General features: G+C 40.1%; 1 protein-coding gene across 3 annotated transcripts in view; it reads right to left on the reverse strand.

Annotated features, from left to right (window-relative positions):
- Positions 1 to 22,443, reverse strand: part of NKAIN3 (sodium/potassium transporting ATPase interacting 3) — a 524,566-nt gene that overhangs the window by 266,554 nt on the left and 235,569 nt on the right. For all 3 annotated transcript variants that reach the window (XM_089899105.1, XM_089899104.1, XM_089899106.1), the window contains exon 2: positions 5,356 to 5,493. In XM_089899105.1, coding sequence (XP_089755231.1) covers positions 5,356 to 5,493 — 138 coding nt within the window. The remainder of the gene's footprint in view (positions 1 to 5,355; positions 5,494 to 22,443) is intronic.

Genomic DNA, 22,443 nt, shown 5'->3' on the forward strand with positions numbered 1-22,443 from the left:
AGGGATCCCTCCAGTATACATCTACTGCAGGCTCAGAGGGATCCCTCCAGTATACATCTACTGCAGGCTCAGAGGGATCCCTCCAGTATACATCTACTGCAGGCTCAGAGGGATCCCTCCAGTATACATCTACTGCAGGCTCAGAGGGATCCCTCCAGTATACATCTACTGCAGGCTCAGAGGGATCCCTCCAGTATACATCTACTGCAGGCTCAGAGGGATCCCTCCAGTATACATCTACTGCAGGCTCAGAGGGATCCCTCCAGTATACATCTACTGCAGGCTCAGAGGGATCCCTCCAGTATACATCTACTGCAGGCTCAGAGGGATCCCTCCAGTATACATCTACTGCAGGCTCAGAGGGATCCCTCCAGTATACATCTACTGCAGGCTCAGAGGGATCCCTCCAGTATACATCTACTGCAGGCTCAGAGGGATCCCTCCAGTATACATCTACTGCAGGCTCAGAGGGATCCCTCCAGTATACATCTACTGCAGGCTCAGAGGGATCCCTCCAGTATACATCTACTGCAGGCTCAGAGGGATCCCTCCAGTATACATCTACTGCAGGCTCAGAGGGATCCCTCCAGTATACATCTACTGCAGGCTCAGAGGGATCCCTCCAGTATACATCTACTGCAGGCTCAGAGGGATCCCTCCAGTATACATCTACTGCAGGCTCAGAGGGATCCCTCCAGTATACATCTACTGCAGGCTCAGAGGGATCCCTCCAGTATACATCTACTGCAGGCTCAGAGGGATCCCTCCAGTATACATCTACTGCAGGCTCAGAGGGATCCCTCCAGTATACATCTACTGCAGGCTCAGAGGGATCCCTCCAGTATACATCTACTGCAGGCTCAGAGGGATCCCTCCAGTATACATCTACTGCAGGCTCAGAGGGATCCCTCCAGTATACATCTACTGCAGGCTCAGAGGGATCCCTCCAGTATACATCTACTGCAGGCTCAGAGGGATCCCTCCAGTATACATCTACTGCAGGCTCAGAGGGATCCCTCCAGTATACATCTACTGCAGGCTCAGAGGGATCCCTCCAGTATACATCTACTGCAGGCTCAGAGGGATGCCTCCAGTATACATCTACTGCAGGCTCAGAGGGATGCCTCCAGTATACATCTACTGCAGGCTCAGAGGGATGCCTCCAGTATACATCTACTGCAGGCTCAGAGGGATCCCTCCAGTATACATCTACTGCAGGCTCAGAGGGATCCCTCCAGTATACATCTACTGCAGGCTCAGAGGGATCCCTCCAGTATACATCTACTGCAGGCTCAGAGGGATCCCTCCAGTATACATCTACTGCAGGCTCAGAGGGATCCCTCCAGTATACATCTACTGCAGGCTCAGAGGGATCCCTCCAGTATACATCTACTGCAGGCTCAGAGGGATCCCTCCAGTATACATCTACTGCAGGCTCAGAGGGATCCCTCCAGTATACATCTACTGCAGGCTCAGAGGGATCCCTCCAGTATACATCTACTGCAGGCTCAGAGGGATCCCTCCAGTATACATCTACTGCAGGCTCAGAGGGATCCCTCCAGTATACATCTACTGCAGGCTCAGAGGGATCCCTCCAGTATACATCTACTGCAGGCTCAGAGGGATCCCTCCAGTATACATCTACTGCAGGCTCAGAGGGATCCCTCCAGTATACATCTACTGCAGGCTCAGAGGGATCCCTCCAGTATACATCTACTGCAGGCTCAGAGGGATCCCTCCAGTATACATCTACTGCAGGCTCAGAGGGATGCCTCCAGTATACATCTACTGCAGGCTCAGAGGGATCCCTCCAGTATACATCTACTGCAGGCTCAGAGGGATGCCTCCAGTATACATCTACTGCAGGCTCAGAGGGATCCCTCCAGTATACATCTACTGCAGGCTCAGAGGGATCCCTCCAGTATACATCTACTGCAGGCTCAGAGGGATCCCTCCAGTATACATCTACTGCAGGCTCAGAGGGATGCCTCCAGTATACATCTACTGCAGGCTCAGAGGGATGCCTCCAGTATACATCTACTGCAGGCTCAGAGGGATGCCTCCAGTATACATCTACTGCAGGCTCAGAGGGATCCCTCCAGTATACATCTACTGCAGGCTCAGAGGGATCCCTCCAGTATACATCTACTGCAGGCTCAGAGGGATCCCTCCAGTATACATCTACTGCAGGCTCAGAGGGATCCCTCCAGTATACATCTACTGCAGGCTCAGAGGGATCCCTCCAGTATACATCTACTGCAGGCTCAGAGGGATCCCTCCAGTATACATCTACTGCAGGCTCAGAGGGATCCCTCCAGTATACATCTACTGCAGGCTCAGAGGGATCCCTCCAGTATACATCTACTGCAGGCTCAGAGGGATCCCTCCAGTATACATCTACTGCAGGCTCAGAGGGATCCCTCCAGTATACATCTACTGCAGGCTCAGAGGGATCCCTCCAGTATACATCTACTGCAGGCTCAGAGGGATGCCTCCAGTATACATCTACTGCAGGCTCAGAGGGATCCCTCCAGTATACATCTACTGCAGGCTCAGAGGGATCCCTCCATGATACATCTACTGCAGGCTCAGAGGGATCCCTCCAGTATACATCTACTGCAGGCTCAGAGGGATCCCTCCAGTATACATCTACTGCAGGCTCAGAGGGATGCCTCCAGTATACATCTACTGCAGGCTCAGAGGGATGCCTCCAGTATACATCTACTGCAGGCTCAGAGGGATCCCTCCAGTATACATCTACTGCAGGCTCAGAGGGATGCCTCCAGTATACATCTACTGCAGGCTCAGAGGGATCCCTCCAGTATACATCTACTGCAGGCTCAGAGGGATCCCTCCAGTATACATCTACTGCAGGCTCAGAGGGATCCCTCCAGTATACATCTACTGCAGGCTCAGAGGGATCCCTCCAGTATACATCTACTGCAGGCTCAGAGGGATCCCTCCAGTATACATCTACTGCAGGCTCAGAGGGATCCCTCCAGTATACATCTACTGCAGGCTCAGAGGGATCCCTCCAGTATACATCTACTGCAGGCTCAGAGGGATCCCTCCAGTATACATCTACTGCAGGCTCAGAGGGATCCCTCCAGTATACATCTACTGCAGGCTCAGAGGGATCCCTCCAGTATACATCTACTGCAGGCTCAGAGGGATGCCTCCAGTATACATCTACTGCAGGCTCAGAGGGATCCCTCCAGTATACATCTACTGCAGGCTCAGAGGGATCCCTCCAGTATACATCTACTGCAGGCTCAGAGGGATCCCTCCAGTATACATCTACTGCAGGCTCAGAGGGATCCCTCCAGTATACATCTACTGCAGGCTCAGAGGGATCCCTCCATGATACATCTACTGCAGGCTCAGAAGGATCCCTCCACGATACATCTACTGGCACAACGTGCTCCTTTTTAACACTTGTGACAGTTGCAATTTAACGTTTATGTGGATGATTATCTGATAAAACCCACTTGCCCTCCCTAGACTGTAAGGTAAGTACCCAGGAGGACAGAAAACACGTCTGTCTGTATTTGCTCACCTTGTTCCCCGCACTGAACACAATGCCACACACAGTGTAGAAACCCAATAAATAGGAATGAATATGTAAAAGAAAAACGCAAGGAAGAAAGTTAAGAGAAAACAGGTATCGGGGAAGAAGGAGGGGAGAAAGGAAGGAAGGAAGCAGGGATTGTGAAACCAGTTTGGTCAGGTGGGGCAGCCCAGAATACTCTTAGACTTTATCCTGCTACGAGTTAGTGCAGGGCTTTAAGCCAGCGATTTAGAAAAAGTACAAGGGACACGTTAACAGGGAGGAAGCAGAAGGCAAGCAGGAAGTCCATGTGCAGGAAAGAGACTGCAAAGCCTCGACCAAGGCAGGAGCTGCGTGAAGAGTGTGTAGAGCTCATGTGGCGAGGGTAGAAGCACTAGGACTAGATACGTCACTAACGTGTACAGACAGCTTCATCCCATAGAGGCCACTGGCTTCACAGTCACCTGGAACTTTGTGCTTCAGCAGAAAACAACATCACACAATGACAAGCCTGTACTAAGTCAAAGTGCTCTGTGTTCAAAGCAACAAACTAGAACATAGAATCCAATAACAGTTTGCTATTATGCATATTAAAGTCTCTTGAGCTGCAAGTCCATGTCTGTGAAACACCTTTTTAGTAGATCACACAGTGGCCTAGCAGAGGCTATCTTTCAGGGAAGAAGAGTAAAGCAGGGATTGTTTAGCCCCTGCAGTCAGCTGAGTGACAGAAATGTTGCAGTGTGCCTGGAGCAGCAATTTTGAGGGCAGAGTCTGTGCTGTGGGCTGGTTACCTTCACTTCTGTGTGATATGATGAAAGATACCCAAAAGCCAATTTTGAGATGCAAACAGAGAATTGAGGCACTTATAGAAAAACTTATAACTTTTTTCTTTTTCATAGGTGTGACTGGATTAAACCAAAATGCAAAGATGGCATACTTTTAAGTCTATAGTTTTCTTCTAGTGAGGCAATCATCGCATTACAAGAAAATATTTACTAATTCTACTGAACACGGTATATTTATTCAGGCTCAATGAGCATTTTAGAGTATGTCACCCCTCATTACAATTCCTTATACATGCTTGGTATTTCTGACAACCTTCTTATACATGTAGCCCAAAATATTCCCCTCTTTTTACACTGAAGAAATCTATTACAGGAAATAACTTCCAGTCAGTTGCGGAGCACAGAATATCCCTTATTAAATTTCCCTACAATGGAGGGTGTGTTGACCATGTATGTCATAGTTTGGAGTATGGACTTATGTTTCAAATTTATCTTACCAAAGTGGAGAAATGTTCAGTAATATACAGTATGCAATACCTTAAAGGGTGAGTACTAAATAAATGCACATGCATTTGTAATGTCCTATGTCCATTAAAATTAAATTGTATTATTGCCATCAGTTAGTAAACAGTTATGGCTAGGTCGGTTTGCTTTTTAGGGTTAGGGACATATGCCAATGACATGATAGTTAATGTGCATTTATATCTCATCTAACATCAAGACCACAACAAGTCCTACTCCATCCAAACCACATCTTAAATTTCCTTGTGAAGCTTGATTTCAATTATACTGTGAGTCTCACTGAGCATCTCACGCTTACAGTCACGTTGCTTTGCTTTCATTGTAAACATCCACTGAGTCTTCTTTCTCCCAGGTAATCATCTCTCAACAGAATTCAGTAATGAAGGCCAGAAGGGCCAAGCCACGTTATATCAAAGGGAACAACTTAAATGATTTATTTCCTTCTTCTCCTAACAGTTTTGCAGTGTTTATATGAAAAGACATGGTAACAATAAGACTTACCACCACGATATAGCGAGGTCTGTACTGAATGGTTCCAAACAGACCCAATATGACGACTATTATATGTAGAAAATTTCCAAGGATGGGTGCCCACTGGAAGCCGAGGAAGTCAAAGATCTGCCTCTCTAATGCTGAGAGCTGCAACAAAGCAGAGAGAGCCCATGAGCATCTAACCCAAGCACCAGCAGACCATTTTAATCTTGGTTTCACAGCTGGAGAAGGCTGCAGTCAATTTGGATCGCAGTTACGGACACCATCATCACTAAGACTGTGGTGCCCATTTCATGTACTGCTTTACGCAACTTCTCTCAGAAAATATACTAAGATAACTTTGAGTATTATGACTTCAAGTGTTCATAGACTTGGAGAGCTAGAGATATACTCCTGAAATCATTTTCTATAGTAGCAAATCCAGGCAACATTTTATGATACCATATTTTATCATATTAACTTATCATTATTTTTAGTAAATTATTGGCTTAGTATAACCTACTCAGAACAGTACTTCCAGGCTTGCAATGCTAGGACTATTATTATTTTGGAAAAACCCAAAAACAATAACAAAAGCTACCCATCTGGGCCTTCCTGTGTGAAACATGAATTATCAAATCTTCTGTTCTTTTTTTTTCCTTTCTTTAGATTGTCATTGATTATAATGACTAACCACTTTTTCAAAATGAAGCTTATTTATTTACTCTGGGCTTACTTACTTACTTACATTAATGATAATAACTCCTTCTTCAAAATGAGCTTACTTATTTACTGTAGTCCTAATCTAAAACTAGAGTTACATAGTTCCTTTGAACCATATTTTATTGAGATAATATATTAAAATGAATTTTATACAGTCCAGTGAATGCCAACAATGTCATTACCATGTACAAATGATATTTATTGCATTTTATATCTAAAAATTTTATAATTCTGCCTGGTGTATTTGGACACAAATCTTACACGTTTCAAGCATTTTTCTACATTTACTTTGATAAAATAGTATTTCTAAGAAAATGATCCCACGATTAACCATACTGCCAGCAAAAGAAACTGCAGATTTGAAATGAAAATGGTACCCTAGGTATTTTTCTAGTTATGTGGCAGGTGTATGCCTGAATAGCTTTAATTTCCTTGGACATAAAGAAATGTCCTCTATCCAGTAAGCTGAATTTACCTTGGTTTAGATTCACCTTCAGTAAGTTGTGGAGGAGAAGAGAAACGAGCAAATACCTAAAGACACCCACTCCGAACCACATTCATTTCATGGGCATTTCCTGATCATCAAGTGATTTGTCACCATTCCCTGCACTCACAAAGTGGAAGATGCACAGAAATGGCTAAAACACAAAATAATCAGAGCAAGGTAAGAAGCAGCACAGTGTTTTCAACCCCCTGCTTCTCTCTGCTCGTGACTCTAATTAGTTCCCAGGAACCTTTCCCTAAAAACGCAGCATTTTATTTATTGGCCCGTCAGTGATGTACATATGCAGTTTCTTTATGTCCAACAGGATGGATGTGCTCAGAAAAAACCAAAAAAGTCCTGAAGAGCAGCTGTGGGCAATTCATCCTGAAAAGCAACCCTATTTTAAAGCTGTCGTGCATCACAAAAACCTTTAAAGTGAACGTTTCAAAGAGAGGAAACCCCATTTTCTTTTCTGTCAGAAGATACATGGATAGCATTCTCCTTTATGATATTAAAGAAAACACACACAATGAAAGGGAATCCGAATTAACACCACTGATTAGAAAATCTGCAGTTTTTATTGGAGACACCCCGTCTCTCTACTTATTGATATTCATTTTCTGATAACTTAAAATGGATTTATAGTGACTTGAAATAAAAGCACAAATGAAAGGCCATAAACAAACAACAAACAAATGTGGAAGAGACCATATCAAGGGTCAGGCAAGAGGCAGCTAAAACAACTATACAAACCATGAAAGCTAGATTTGAGTACTGTATTTTAAAAAGTCAGCTAACAATGACAAAAGGCCCTTCAAAAGTAAACAAATTACCATTGCATTTGGTATTAATTACTTTATCTAATTTCCACTTTCAGCTATTAAGTCATTTAGTTTAGAGGCGAATATATTCTCTCTCAATGTCATCATTAGCGATACCACTTTTTGCCTTAGAGCTTGATATTAATAATGATGACCTAGAGCTACAGAATGACATTAAATAATATCCAGGTTGCTTTGTTAACTCAAAAAAAAGTATGAATATATTTTAAAAACATCTCTGTCAAAATGGTCTCATCCGTGATGTGCTCAAGCTGCTGCAGCTAGCCGGGGAGCATGGATCAGGTACATCTCTTTCCAACTCCACAGTCAGTGACTTCAAGTTTTGGGAACTTGACATTGGCCATTATATTTACAACATGGACATCAGGAAATGCTAAAAAAAACCAAGCTCTTGTTTATTTGTTATGAGAGCCTATGGTAAAATATTTATCTCTACACCACTGAATATGGCACCTAGAAAACAGTGCTTCTAATTCAGGAGAGCAGTGAAAGGCGGAGTGATCAAATGTGTGATGCAGCATCAAAAGGAAACATCTGGTCCAGATGAAAGCAGAGGACGGAGGGCTCTGCGGAGATGCCATAGCAAAGAAGAGAATGAGGGAGACATTGGGAGAACTTGAGGTTTAAATAAAGGGAGAGAGTTCAAGAAAACAAAAAGGCAAGGAGACACTCAGAGAAAGCAAAATTAACCTGTCACCAGTTTAAAACAGAACAGGAAGCAGTGGCCTAAAGAACAATAGGATCATTTCTAAGTAAAAGGTCAAGTAGGTAAGACTCTGGGAGTTATAAGAATATGATGGAAAAGAGTATGTATCTTTTCCTAACGAGTTAAAAAATGAAGGCAACCAGAATCTTAATAAAAAGGAAGAGTAGAAGGGAGAAGAAGGGAGGAAGGAAGGAAGGGAGGAAGGAAGGGAGGGAGGGAGGGAGGGAGGGAGGGAGGATGGAAGGAAGGAAGGAAGGAAGGAAGGGAGGGAGGGAGGGAGGGAGGGAGGGAGGGAGGGAGGAAGGAAGGAAGGAAGGAAGGGAGGGAGGGAGGGAAGGAGGGAGGGAGGGAGGGAGGGAGGAAGGAAGGGAGGGAGGGAGGGAGGGAGGGAGGGAGGGAGGGAGGAAGGAAGGGAGGGAGGGAGGAGACCAAATCATTGATGCAAGGAAAGTATGGTTCAAAAATACTAACAAAAAAAATACTAACAAAATTAAAATTGGGCATGACTTTGAATGTAAATATGAAGAGGCCATTGAAACATTCTCCCTGAGTGGCATGGGGCTGGCAACACTGGAACTGTTAAGGACAGAAATGTAACCCTAGATCATACTAGGGCTGCATGAAAATTATCCCACACTCATTGTAATGGGAATGTTGCTTATTGGCTTGTAACTTTCAGAATCCAATTGTAGAAAGCTTGGAAGTCTTCATTATGATTATGGAACAAAATGTAAGTATAATCTGACCATATAAAGTATATCTAACAGAACTTGGGAGAGACTGAATGTTCTATATAAATTCGTGAGTATGGCAAGGAAAAGGGGGAGTGTTCTCAAATTCTTCCTGGAGGGTCAGGCATTTCCTTTTATCAGGCTCCAAGGTGAAAATATTTCCTATAAATATATGAATCATTAACTACATCCTATATTAACCACACATACTCCCAAGAGCTCAAAAAGTGTCCCTATTTCCTTAGTATGCCCAAGCAACATAGATAGAGACAAACAGGGGCACCTTTAAAATGCAGTAACTTTCTTATCGATCCATATATTATGTTTACTACTTCACACGGTGTTTTGCCTAAAAGCTCATAATGATTACAAATGGTGAAAATTTATTTACACTTAATTAAAGAGCTATAAAAACCCTAGGTGACCAAACATTTTCCTGGTCATTTACTTAGGTTGGATCTACACAATATGCTTCTGTCCAAACAAAAGCTGGGTAAGAATGCTCATTCCTAAGAAGTGAGTACTCTTGGAGGTTGAACTTCACCGTGACCTGCCTTTTCCTTCCATTCCCCTGGGACTTTTCTCTGCTCACTAGAATCGGACACAATTTAAAAAGATCAAAACAGGGTTACTCATGTTAGTGGAATCGTAGGAAAGTATTTGATCAAACCATGCTTTCCTAAAAGACTGTGGAATTAAAGCATACTGTGTGACTGATACTCTCTTCTATATAACCTGTACTCTAGGAATTCATGAGGTAAGTATTTTACAACCATGAAGGACTGAATCTTTCCTTAAAGAGGGAATTTAAAAGCTCTAACATTCCTACTGGCTAAATTGATACATCCCAGGTCATTTCAAGTAACTTTTGGGTATTAGAGGAGGTTTCGTTATGCCTGGAAAGTCCGTGTAGCCCTCAGCTCTGCCACCATCATCCTTGCTTCATTTGCTCTAGAATCTCATAGCTACTCAATCCCAGTGGACTTTTCAAGCTTGTGGTCGATGATGCCAAACTTCTGTGTTCACAGACCTGGCCTAGGCCAAATTACGATCTTGTATTTTAAGCCATAATTTGTGAATATGTTTTCATGGCTCTAAAAAAATAAACAGAAGGATCAGTAGCATTTGTATCAGGAGCCTACTCATAGAGATGTGCCACGAAAAGTCCTAATAACTTGCAGATCTACCACTACATTAAAGCAGGTGCTATTTTAGAGAAGTTTCTCTTGTCTATAGACAGAGATAACCAAGCCTTAGGGTGTTCACAGACTTCGATGGATCCAGGAATTCTAGATATGGCCTGTTCATGATTTGGTTTATCCAGTAAAGATAGCAATTGTGTTAAGGGCTTCACAGTTTCTGCATGGTTTTGTACTATTTTTGGTAGCAGTGTTAGAAGGCAAAGTCTACTATTCCAGTGAAACCAGTAACCAATCATTTAGTGAAATGAATAAAGTCTAACTAATCAAGTCTAACAGACCCTCCCCAGTGGCCTGAATGACCACGAGTGCATATGTAGCTGGGGAAGGTGGAACCATAGGGTTTGGAGGAGTATTTTCCTTGATGCCAAGTGTGATTGTTGAAGTTTGTTCCTTGAATTAGCTTTACTCAGCAATTGTCTCCAGAACATCTGAAAAGGCTTCTTGAATTCTGTCTATATATTTTGAGTCCCTGTATTTCAAGGAAATTGAATGGGCATTTCCTACCCTTACAATTCAATCATGAGGATAGAAGCTACTTGGTCATGTAAACAATTTTTGGAAATCAGAAAACAGCCACATGTTGTGATGCTAACTATTTTTTGAAGAAATAAGGAGCTGTGGGTAACATATCAAGGAAAGTTTCCTGTTTAAAAAGGAACAGATATTGCACTGCACATGGACAGGTTTATGGAGGCTGATGAGCTGAAAGAGGCATGTGAAGGGCATTTAAGAACTACAGATTCACTCGGGAAAGTTCTTTAGTGTATTTCATGCATCGAGTCCTATCAACTGGTAGAACGACAACTATTTCACCAACTTCTTAGTATGTCAGAGAATAAGCTACCGAATTTTAAAAAGTGCTCTAAAGCCCAAGAGAATAGTAATACTATGAATGGGACATTATTTAACACTTACATTTTTCCATATTTATTAATCTAATTTGATGCTAAAAAAACAAGATAAATATTATTATCTTTATATGAAGAAGCTCAGAACAATCATCTAATTAGCATCAGAGATCAGACTAGTGTCTTTATGTCCTGATCCTATATTATTTCTACCATACTACCCTGAAATCATGCAATAAAATGCACACCGTTTAATGAGGTTAATTCTGAAATAAGCTCCATCGCAAGAGATAGAAATAATATAGGAAACATAGTGCGCTGTTTCATGATTTAGTCTTCCTTCCTCCTACCCCTGAATTTCTAAGTGGAGCAATCCCTCTCTCTGTCTGTCAGAAGAGGCAAGTTGCATTTTCCAGAAACTTAGTTTCTGTGCTATCTCAGGCAAGCTTCAGTTTCTTCATCAAAGGTAGATAATAGTAATCTTACAGTGGAATATTAGGATATGCACGTCAAGCACTTTTGATAGTGATCAATAAGTGCTAACAGCTGTGTATTCGTTTACTGCTGCTCTTTGAATGACCTAACAAATTACTCAAACTTATAGAAGTATACTACCTTCTGTAGTTCAGAAGCCGAAACAAAAATGGGTTTTGTTGCACTAAAAGCAAGGTCCTGGGAGGCAGGGCTACCGTCCGTCTGAAGTCTCCAAGGGATATTTCTTTCCCTTGACTTTCTGCTAGAAGCTGCCCACATTCCTTGGGCCTCTTCCTTCATCTTCAAAGCCAGCAACCATGGGTCAAGTCCTCACGCTGCCATCCCTCTAGTGCCTTCTTGTCTACCTCGCTTTTCCACTTATAAAGACTCTTGTGATTGATTACGTTGGGTTTTCCTGGATAATTCAGAAAAATCTCTCCATTTTAACCACAGCTGAATACTTAATCCCATCTGTGACCTTAATTCCCCTTTGCTATGTAAGGAGATGTACTCATAGGATCCAGTGATTAGCACGTGGACATCTTTGGGGGCCAATATTCTGCCTACCACACAGTTGTTATTTCCGGCCCTCTCAATGCTACCTTTCTCAGGGATGGGACCCTGATGTGTGGTGGAGGTGTGTACACATCTCAGCCAGGCCCTGACCTGTCGAGGAAGAGCCCAGAGCTTTCCCTAACCCTCTCTGAGGCCCAGAAAACCATATCTGAGATAGTGTGATTCCAGCTCCTGCTATGTCCAACTCCATTACCACAGTCACCAGAACTTCTCTCAAAGCTTCCTGCATCCATAGGAAGATTTCTTTCCAGAAAAATTCACTGAAGTAACATTATAATTCAGAAATTGTGATACAGGTATTAGAATTTTGATGTAAATAAACAGAGCTCTAACTCCACAAAAGTATCTATATAAAGCTCTGTCAACAAGGCATAATGGAAAAAAAGATAAATATTCGCAGTATATATACTAGGGCATATATCATATATCCTAGTAATACCTTATTTGAAATAAAAAGATAATGAATAAGTCCTTATTCGTGCCTAGATAAAGTCGCTTTCGTGTTAATAATCACTTGGGCTACGTCTAGTGATACTTAATGATCAACAGCAATACTCAGCACTTATATAGAACTTTTTATTCTCAAGCCACTCTCTGATAATAACCAAGTTCAGGATACTCTGACTTTTTCAAGAAGAATTAATTGAAAGAGAATTTGTAGTTTTTGGTCTCTCTAGAGCCCAGAGTCTGCTTTGAGGGGCAGGCATTGCAAAAAATCACATGATACCAGATCATTTTAGGAAGTGAGATCTTACATATATATTATTAAAGTAATGACTAATGAATTCAATGTGGAAAGACTAAAGAGGCAAACAAAAGAGTTTTAAAATGCTCTTGATCCAATCATTAGAATATCATCATTGATTTCTTTTCAGGTATGGAAGCCCTCTCCTCTCCGTCTGTGGATGTGTGCACGAAAGGTCAAGTGCTTTTCAATTTAGGTTAAACCAAATACAATCAGGATAACTGAAATAATAGGTAAGGACTGGCAAAAAGCGTCCTAGAAGGAAACTTAAAGCCCACTAACAATAACTTTTGGGTTACTCACTGTTAGGGATTATTTTAATAACTACTGTTCCCATATCAACCCAGTGAGCTCAACTAAATACACAAAGTTGCAAACTGTGGTTTAATTAAGGGAAATGAGGCTCTTAAAATTAAGTAAACTTTCAAAATATTTCCTTTGGCAGCACACAGTCTGAAAAAAGATTCTCACATTTTACCAACAGGTTCTTGTCAAGAGAGGGGTTTTCATACTTGTTTGCTAGCCCTGCAGACACTGATAGGAGACATTAAGACGAACCATGCCATAAAGGAACTGGGCGATAGCACTCTGCTTCCTTTTTTCATACTAAGTCAGTAATGCTCTGGGTAAGAATTTCACAAAAATTAGGCAGAAGGGAATAATCTGTTAGTATTTGTTTGAAGATGTCCCTTGATCTCTAAATGGGGTGATTATATCATTTGATTCAGCTTCTAAGTATCCTTCCCCTGCCAGAAATTCTCCTACAGCCAAACTCCTCCGACTTTGCCAAGCAGAAGCTGACCTTAAAAAATGCAGTTCCAGTTCATGAATAGCTCAAGCCAGGAAGAAGGCAACTATTTCAGCAAAAGCCCAAAGTGCCAGTTTGTTACAGAACAGTTTTTGAAGATTAAATTTCAACCCTCCAGTGGAGCCATAACGGATCCAAGAACACTAAAGTTGAACCCCTCGGCTGGGTGACCTATACAAACAGCTGGCAGGAACACGCCTGCTGTGGCATTTAAGACTCCCATGGAGGTTTTACTTAAATGGCAACCCAGCATGAGAAGACAGAGAGAAGGTTATGGGACGAAAGTTTCTCTAAGGGCCTTTTCACATTTTTATTTGTAGTAGAGACCACCTGCAAAATTCTTTCTCTAAAGAATTCCTTTAAAGTATACATTTTCAGCAAGAACTAGATTTTTCATTTGGGAAGGAAATTAAATGTTTCTTCTTTGGAAACTAATACGGAAAAAATCTGAACATGCCAAAGTATTTATGCTATAAAGAAGACATTCTCACTTGAAAAATTAGAATGTACAATGGACCTTTAAGTAATAATCAGTTCATGGTGTTAAAGTAGGTGAATTTCAACTGTCTATTTTTCTTTTGATGGTTCTCTTTGTCTTTCTCTTTCTACCCTCAGTTCACTATGTAGCAGCTGCCTGAGTGTCCTGTTGCTGTCCAGACCCTGGGAAAGATGTTGACAATGCAGCAAACCACTGACCGTGGAGCATGTCTCTAATTGCAGAGCTAGTGAAAACCTTAGACAATGATTGAGGTGTTTCTGGTGTTAAACTTGCATTTTATTTTCTTCTTCACAGTTATCACTAACCAACAGCTATGATCTAATTTGGTGACACAGTCTTCATCAACTTGATATGGGTGTCTGGTCTTCAGAGTCTCAGGGGACAAACCGAATTAATCACTTTTCAACCATGCTTATACTTTTTGGACATTAAAATGTTTCTCAAAGGACCAGGAAGCTTGATTAGCCTCTTGGTTTCCAGCTTTTTTAGATTATAAGTGTATAAACCAACTACATGAATTAGAACCTGTCATATCATCTATCTTCTGGTCCCTCTTCTAGTGACAGGGGTTGAATGAGTGTTAATTTTTTGAGCTACACTGATCGAACAGAGATACACCGCCAACTTCCTGAGCTTTTATCTCAGACACACTCATTCCCTTGCTTCTAGTGAAGATCCATATTTGTAAATTTCTTTATAAGGATAATGCTTTTTCCTGTAATTTTATGTGCAATAAGTATAATTACTGTTTCATATGGCAGTGCTATTAATGATACAGAAGAACATATTTATCATGCCAGGCCAAGAACCAGGAAGATCTCAAACTGAATGAAAAAAGACAAGCAATAGGAGTCATTACCAAGAGGAGAGAGACGTTAAAATTATTTGACACTATAGATAAATCAAAATGGAATTCTAAAAAATGTTCAAATAATCTACAGGAAGGCGGGAAAAGAAAATAAGGAAATGAAAAAGTGTGAACAGAAAATACAAAATAAAATGTTAGATTTTAATCCTTAATATATCATGAATCACATTAAATGTAAATGGTCTAAATACACCAATTAAAAGATAGAAATGGGAAGAGTGGATTAAAAAACATGACCTATCTGTATGCCATCTATAAGAAACTCACATTAAAAAAATGACATAAGCAAATGACTCAGCTTATCATTTTCAATTCAGCCTGAGAATCTTTGTCTTTTATTGTCCAATTATGTCTATTGTGATTAAAGATATATGTGTATTTGTTTCTATTATCCTTGCTTTGTATTTCTTTTTCTTGCCATTTCTAAGATTTTATTTCTACTTTCATCCCTTCTTTTGAAATTATCAGTTTTTTCCCATTCCATTTTATCCCCTTATTAGTTTCAAGTATATTAGTTTCAAGGCTTTATTACTTTTATTTAAATAATCACCCTAGACTTGTTAGCATATATACATAAGTTATCAGTGTCTAAAGTTAATCATCATCTTACCCTTTTGCTCAAACAATACAATCTTAGAACACTATAATTCCCCAAACAGGTATTTTTTACATATAGTTTTCTATCTTGACATTATTATTGTTATTGTTTTATTCAGTCAATGTTTGTATCTGATTTACCCACATATATAACCGCTTCTTGCTCATCCTTTCTTCTTGTTTCTCAGAACTTCTCTCTGGAAAAACTTCTTTTTCCTGAGGAATATACTTTTAAGTTTGTTAAATTGAGGGTCTCCTGGTGGCAAACTCTTTCCATTTGTCTTGACTTGAAGGTATCTTTATTTTACTCAAACACTTAAAAACATTTCTCATTAAATATATTTTACTTTCTGCATAATAAAAAATGTGCTGGATCCCAATGGTGCTAGTAAGAAGTGGGGTCTTGTTTCATTATGTTTCCTCTGAAGGCAATGTCTTCTTCCTATCCCTCCAATAGATTTAAAAATCTCTCTATGTTCTTGAAGTTTTTTTAATAGGTATTTTTAAAAAATTATTTTATTTATTTTTGGCTGCATTGGGTCTTCGTTGATGCACACGGGTTTTCTCTAGTTGGGGCAAGCGGGGGGGTACTCTTCGCTGTGGTGTGCAGACTTCTCATTGTGGTGGCTTCTCTTGTTGTGGAACACGGGCTCTATATGTATGGGCTTCAATAGTGGCACGTGGGCTAAGTAGTTGTGGCTTGAGGGCTCTAGAGTGCAGGCTCAGTATTTGTGGTGCACGGGCTTAGTTGCTCCGTGCAGCATGTGGGATCTTCCCAGACCAGGGCTCGAACCCGTGTCCCCTGCATTGGCAGGTGGATTCGTAACCACCACGCCACCAGGGAAGCCCTGTTCTTGAAGTTTTGACGATTGACTATGATGTATCTTTGTGTGAATGTTTTTAATTTATCTTTCTTGGTAAATTTTGGTCTTCCAGAATCTAATGACTGATGCTTTTCATCGGTTCTGGACAATTTTCAGCTAAAATTGTCTTCAAATAGTTACACTTGTTTTATTCTGCCTCTCTTTTTTCCCTTCCAGAACTCCATTCAGGCATGTAGAGCTTCTCATTCCATCTTCCTGTCTCTTAATCTTCTATATTTTCTAACTCTTGTTTTTCTGAATTGTATTCTGTATAATGTCCTCACAAAATATTTTCCCATTCATTATTTTTCTCCACTCTTCCAAATCTGGTAAACCCACTCACTGAGTTTTTAAAAATTAATATTTTATATATATATATTTTTTCTGTTAATTCTATTTGATTTTTTCAAATATGCTTAGTCATTGTGCTCTTTCCTTACCTAAAACCTCTCTTTCATTTCTTTGAGCATATTAATTCATGCTTATCTCATGTTCTGTGCCTGACTGATATCTTTGTGAATTTGATTCAGCTATTTGATTATTCATTGCTTTATGGGTATGGCCCCTTGGTTCTTTGGATATTCTGAATTGTTGGTTGTGAATTTAGGTCCTTGGAACTTTATCTTTTAGAAAATTTGTGATTTATTTTGAAGGCAGATAACCTCCAAAAGGAATTTTATTTCCTTTTGGATTTTCATTTGTATTTGCCAGGTGCCTGGAGACACTAATAGCCTGCCACCACTTTAACTTAAATCCTTTACTTATATATTCTCTGGATTTCTCAAGTGATGTGAATTTAGCTGACAAATCTGTGTGAGGACTAATCTATTTTTGTGAATACTGAGGAGATATTTTAACTTTTTTCCACCTAGTAGCAAGGTTGGAGGAAGACAGTTCTGCTTGTCTTTAGGGGATGAGTCTGGGTCTACCTCTCACCTTCACTTTGAAGCTGTAGATGTGTGGGGTTCCAGCTTTATAAGCAGGGTCTTCTATTAGACTCCCAGCTTGGGCAGTCCTTTGGGATTTGTCTCTTCTTCCCCATTCTTTGAGCTTTGAAAATAAAGCTCAAGTTTAGAAGAATTTAGTGTCTTGTTAACTCACTGATGCAACTAAAACATCTTTTAAATCTGACATTTCCAGTTGCTTTTAACAGTAGTGATGTTCAGGGAAATTATTCTACCATTCCGCCAGAAATACATCTTCCAAAGATGTTTCCGATCTCAAGTAATATATTGCCTCTATTACATGTTCCTCTCATGGAATTTAGAAGAGTCTTACTTCAAGGAAACAAAATCCCACTGACATGCTTTATTACGAAACTGATGGCATAGGTCATCTCTGTATTTTGAGGCAAAGTGGGAACTTGTACTTATCTAGTTCTCCATCAAGCAGTATTATTGTTTAATGCTAAACATCGGGACAAATGAAAGAAGAAATCCTCTTCGATAATAGTGATTAAAATTTCATTTTTCATTATTAAATTATGCATTTTTAGAAACTCATGAATCAGCCTTTGTTAAGTGGAAAGAAATACTGCACGCTCTTTCTCGTCATGTAAATATTAGAGGGCAAAACAGTCTGTGGCATAAGATATAATATGTTAATGATCCAGGGCCTGGGTCAGCTTGTATTTGTATCAGATAGCATACATACAAAGAGTATAGCAGTGTTTTGCATAATGTATCTGTACAATAAATATTTGTCAAAAAAGATTCTCTTTTCTTCAGAAAAAGAAAAGAGACTAGTTTGAGAGACAGAACTTGCAGTGAAAATATTTGGTGGGAAATCTTGCTTTAAATCATGATAGGTTGAATAAATAAAATGGGCATTTACTTGAGTTGGAGGAAATAAGGGAAATGATTTGATAAGCGGACTGAGAGGGGTAACTCCTGAGCTGGAAAACACAGACATGAATAATGTAACCATTTGCATGGTGGATTTCTACATTAATGGGATAAAAATGGTAGTACAAGCCTGATTATTCTTCCCTAAATTATTGAATTCTACATAACTTTTACATAGAAGGAGACACGGAGTTTTTATTTCTTTGTCTCCAATACAACCAGCACCACCCGTTTTTCCTCTTATAGCCATCTCGCCATGGCAACACATCTTGGTTTACCAGCAAGATTGCAATTGTATGGCCAACTACATATAACTCTACTGCCAACCATGAATCCAGCAATTTTCTTTTTCTACCTTGGCTTTCAGAGTCCCCCTCCAGTGGCTGCATTGCTGCATTTTAGGGCACATCACAAGAGGAAAGAGTGTTTTTTAGTGAAAGGTGCCTTTTATCCCAGCAGCTGTCTCAGGGCTAGAAGGTCTCCAGCAGTTCTTTTGTGAAAGTTAAGACCAGGCTGGCAAATAAAAGTGTACATACTTGTCAAGAGCATTAGCTGAGACGTCGAAGTCAACGTATCAAACCGGACAAAAGAGAAGCAGGAGAGCTGGCGTTAAGCTCAGAAATAGCACGTTCCATTTTCATTTGGTCCACCTTGTGCCATTCCCGAATGGCGTGACAGTTTAATGAGACTTGGATGCTTCTTTAGTCGTTGAACAGTGACATCCTTAACAACGGAAATGTGAAGGAATGAATTGCTCATCAAGATTGGACTTTCTTTCATCTCTATGGTTTAACTAAGAAGAGCTCGCAGGCGCTGCATTATGACAGATCGCCAATGCAAAGAAATCATTAAACTCTCCATCAGGGGATTATTAGATGCATGCTGTGAACAGCTTGGAAAAATTACAAACTGGTATTTTTCCAGTGGAAATCTGGAATCAGAATATTATCTTTATTCTAATAAGTACTAAATTAATCAGAATAAATCTTCAAATAAGCAAGAAAAGGAAGACATATTGAGAAAGTAAAACATAGAAAATATTAGAACTGAGTGTGATATGTTAATGTAGGTCAAACAATGTTCAGCAAGGTCCTCACTCTGTATTTCCTCGACAATTGTGTCTGTGGCTCTATAATATTTAGTACATGTTGAATTCAATAGTTTTATTTTGGGTAAATGAATGATGTCCTGGATCAAGGCATAGGGAACCCGATGGAAAGACCCATCTCCTCAGCTACTTTGGTATTTTGCAGGTAGTAGAACTGATTGAAAACATTTGCAAAGAAATGTGATCAAAAAGTTTGTCCACCGAAATAGAGTAAAGGTATAGCAAGTCTTTCCAAGAGAGATGTTACTCAAGCCAAAGATGCAGGATCAAATAAAATGTACATGTCAAACAATATCTCTGATATCAAGATTTGTCTACCAATATTTCAAGAATAAACATACTCTGAACATTTCCCACCTGACTTCTGCATCCAAACGTCTTCTTGCTGAAACTACTGGAAAAGTGATGGGTTCGTTTTTACAATGATGTACCTCTGTTGCCTCTGAAGGCAACTCAACTTACAAACTTACTTCCAAAGGTCTCAAAACACCTGTTCAAATATAAAAGTTTTCTGTCCTCTCTGACCTTTGGAGCGTGAGTTAAGTTTATAAGTCAGAAGCAAGCCCTATTCTAGCACCAAACACTCAAACAAGGCAATACTAATTTCTCTTGGTTTTTAAGATTCTTCTCTTTCCTTCCCTTTTATAATAATTACTAAGGCACACATATAGGCATCATTTCCACAGCTCCTTTGATTTTCCTCTTTGTCATGGTTCAACCGCACTGATATTTGGAAACTAACTAGTCCGTGGCTTCAACAACAACAAAACAAAAACCCTACAGCCATATAACACTGTTCAAATTACAGAAGCCGGAACAAAACAGAAGCCTGAGCTGGAGTGAAGTTAGGGACCCTAGAGACTCATCCTTTGCCTTTCCTTCCTCCGTCCCATGCCCCCATCCACCAGGGAGGAACAGCATTTGAAAAATACTAAAGTAGATGATGAAATTATATTCGCACATTCCAGGATAGCCACCGATAGAAGTTTTCTCTTCTTTAAATCATCATTCACTATAGGGCTTTGCGTAAACAACCCAATTTAAAAATGTCTGTCCTCTACTCTATGTCAAGGACTAAGTATGGGGCCAAAGTCCACCCAAAGCCCACAGTCAAGCTGAGGAGATTGGCAAATAAATCAGCCACACAAATACTGCAGAACAGTGAAGGGGAGAAATATGAGAGTGACAGAGGTAGTATCGGAGACTCCCAGCAGGTCATCAGTAGCTCCGAAGTACTTCTGGGACAACAGCGTCAGGATTTATAAATAAAATAAGGAATTTACATTGTTCTGCTTGGCCAGCCGAAGATACGTTTGACCTGTTCTTGTGCAAACTCACTTTCTTCCCCATCTTCCATACAAAGGAGATACTATTCTAAGAATCTGTAAAAATCCCTTACAATGTATAGCACATCTAATTTTATAGGAACACATTAAATGCACCAAAGTCTTTCTATTTGTGGAAAATGCAATGCTCGTTTTTGCCTCAGAGAAGTTGAATAAATATGACTTTTACCTTGAGAACCTTACTCTTTGAAAATTATTTCTGCTCTCCATCTCTTGATAAACATTGTTTAAAGGAATTGTACAGAATGTCTCAAATTCTAAGTTCAATTCAGCTAATGTCAGTGATGTTCCAGGAACCAATTTAGGCAATCCCAGAGATTAAAATACAAAAGGAGAGAAATCATTGTTTTCTTAAATGGGCTTTAGAACCTCGTAGGAGTCGTAAGCCAAGTTCCTAAATGATGGAGCAGAATGAGATGAATGATGTAAGAGAGGTGAAAACCAAGTGCTGTCCTAGCTCAGGGAGGAGATGGAATTACAGGTTCTTGAGTGTTGTCCACATTTCTCAGAGGAAAAGGGGCAATTGGTATGAAAATGAAAGGGTAAATACCTTTTAAAGGCCATGGATTGACAGCAAATAGTGAATCACAGGAGAAGGAGAAATATTTACCAACAAAGTGAAATGATTGGAGATACGAGAAAAGGGCAATCAATGTGGACATGCAAACTATAATCATAAGAGTTTCTAGTAACTTGTTGGTTTCCCACACTAGTTCCTACCTCACTACTAATAGCATTTGCTCCTGCTTCAATTCATATGTTCATTCTTTCAATGAAAACATATTAAGTGACATGGTAGGCTCTAGAGGTACAAGGTGAGCAAAAGGAGACTCTTCTCATGAATGCTGCACTTCTAGAAACATGAGGATGACACAAGGTAAACAGATGTGAGTGTATGTACGCATTTGTACATGTAAATATAATCTCTCAAATATTTGAATAAAATTAATTTGAAGACATTTATCTAGAAGTACAGATCAATTTAAGGGAGAAGAAAGAGTCAGAGATACAGAGATAGAGACAGAAACTGGTAGGGGAAAGCTGGGAGAAAGAGACAAGAAGAGGGTCCATCTGGATAAAGGAAAGGAATCAACAGGTTAGTCTAACGAAAAGAGGATTTGTTCATCATCACTCAAACTATTTCAACACAGACTCATGTTGCCAAATTTCTGAACAAAATTTTTCCTTCTCAGGTGAAAATGCAAAAGGTTAAAGTGACCGATCAGCTGCTAGCTGGTTTTACCTAGTAACATTATTTTCAAACTTAAAGGTTGTAGGCAGAAAGATGAAGGGACATACCTGTTACTGAGGCTAGATTTTATGCAAGATGAAAACAAAGACACGATTTTACTGGGTTTTACCCTGAGAAAACCATAATTCAAAAAAAGATATGTACCACAATGTTCATTGCAGCTCTATTTACAACAGCCAGGACATGGAAGTAACTTAAGTGTCCATCGACAGATGAATGGATAAAGAAGGTGTGGCACATATATACAATGGAATATTACTCAGCCATAAAAAGAAACAAAACTGAGTTATTTGTAATGAGGCAGATGGACCTAGCCTCTGTCATACAGAGTGAAGTAAGTCAGAAAGAAAAAACAAATACCGTATGTTAACACATATATATGGAATCTTAAAAAAAAAAAAAAAGGTTCTCATGAACCTAGGGGCAGGACAGGAATAAAGACGCAGACGTAGAGAATGGACTTGAGGACACGGGGAGGGGGAAGGGTAAGCTGGGACGAAGTGAGAGAGCGGCATGGACATATATACACTACCAAATGTAAAATAGATAGCTAGTGGGAAGCAGCCGCAGAGCACAGGGAGATCAGCTCGGTGCTTTGTGAC

Source organism: Delphinapterus leucas, chromosome 17 (assembly GCF_059928025.1).
Source record: "Delphinapterus leucas isolate spDelLeu-1000000601 "Yukka" chromosome 17, BTC_Dleu_Yukka2, whole genome shotgun sequence".
In the NCBI taxonomy this organism is placed as follows: domain Eukaryota; kingdom Metazoa; phylum Chordata; class Mammalia; order Artiodactyla; family Monodontidae; genus Delphinapterus; species Delphinapterus leucas.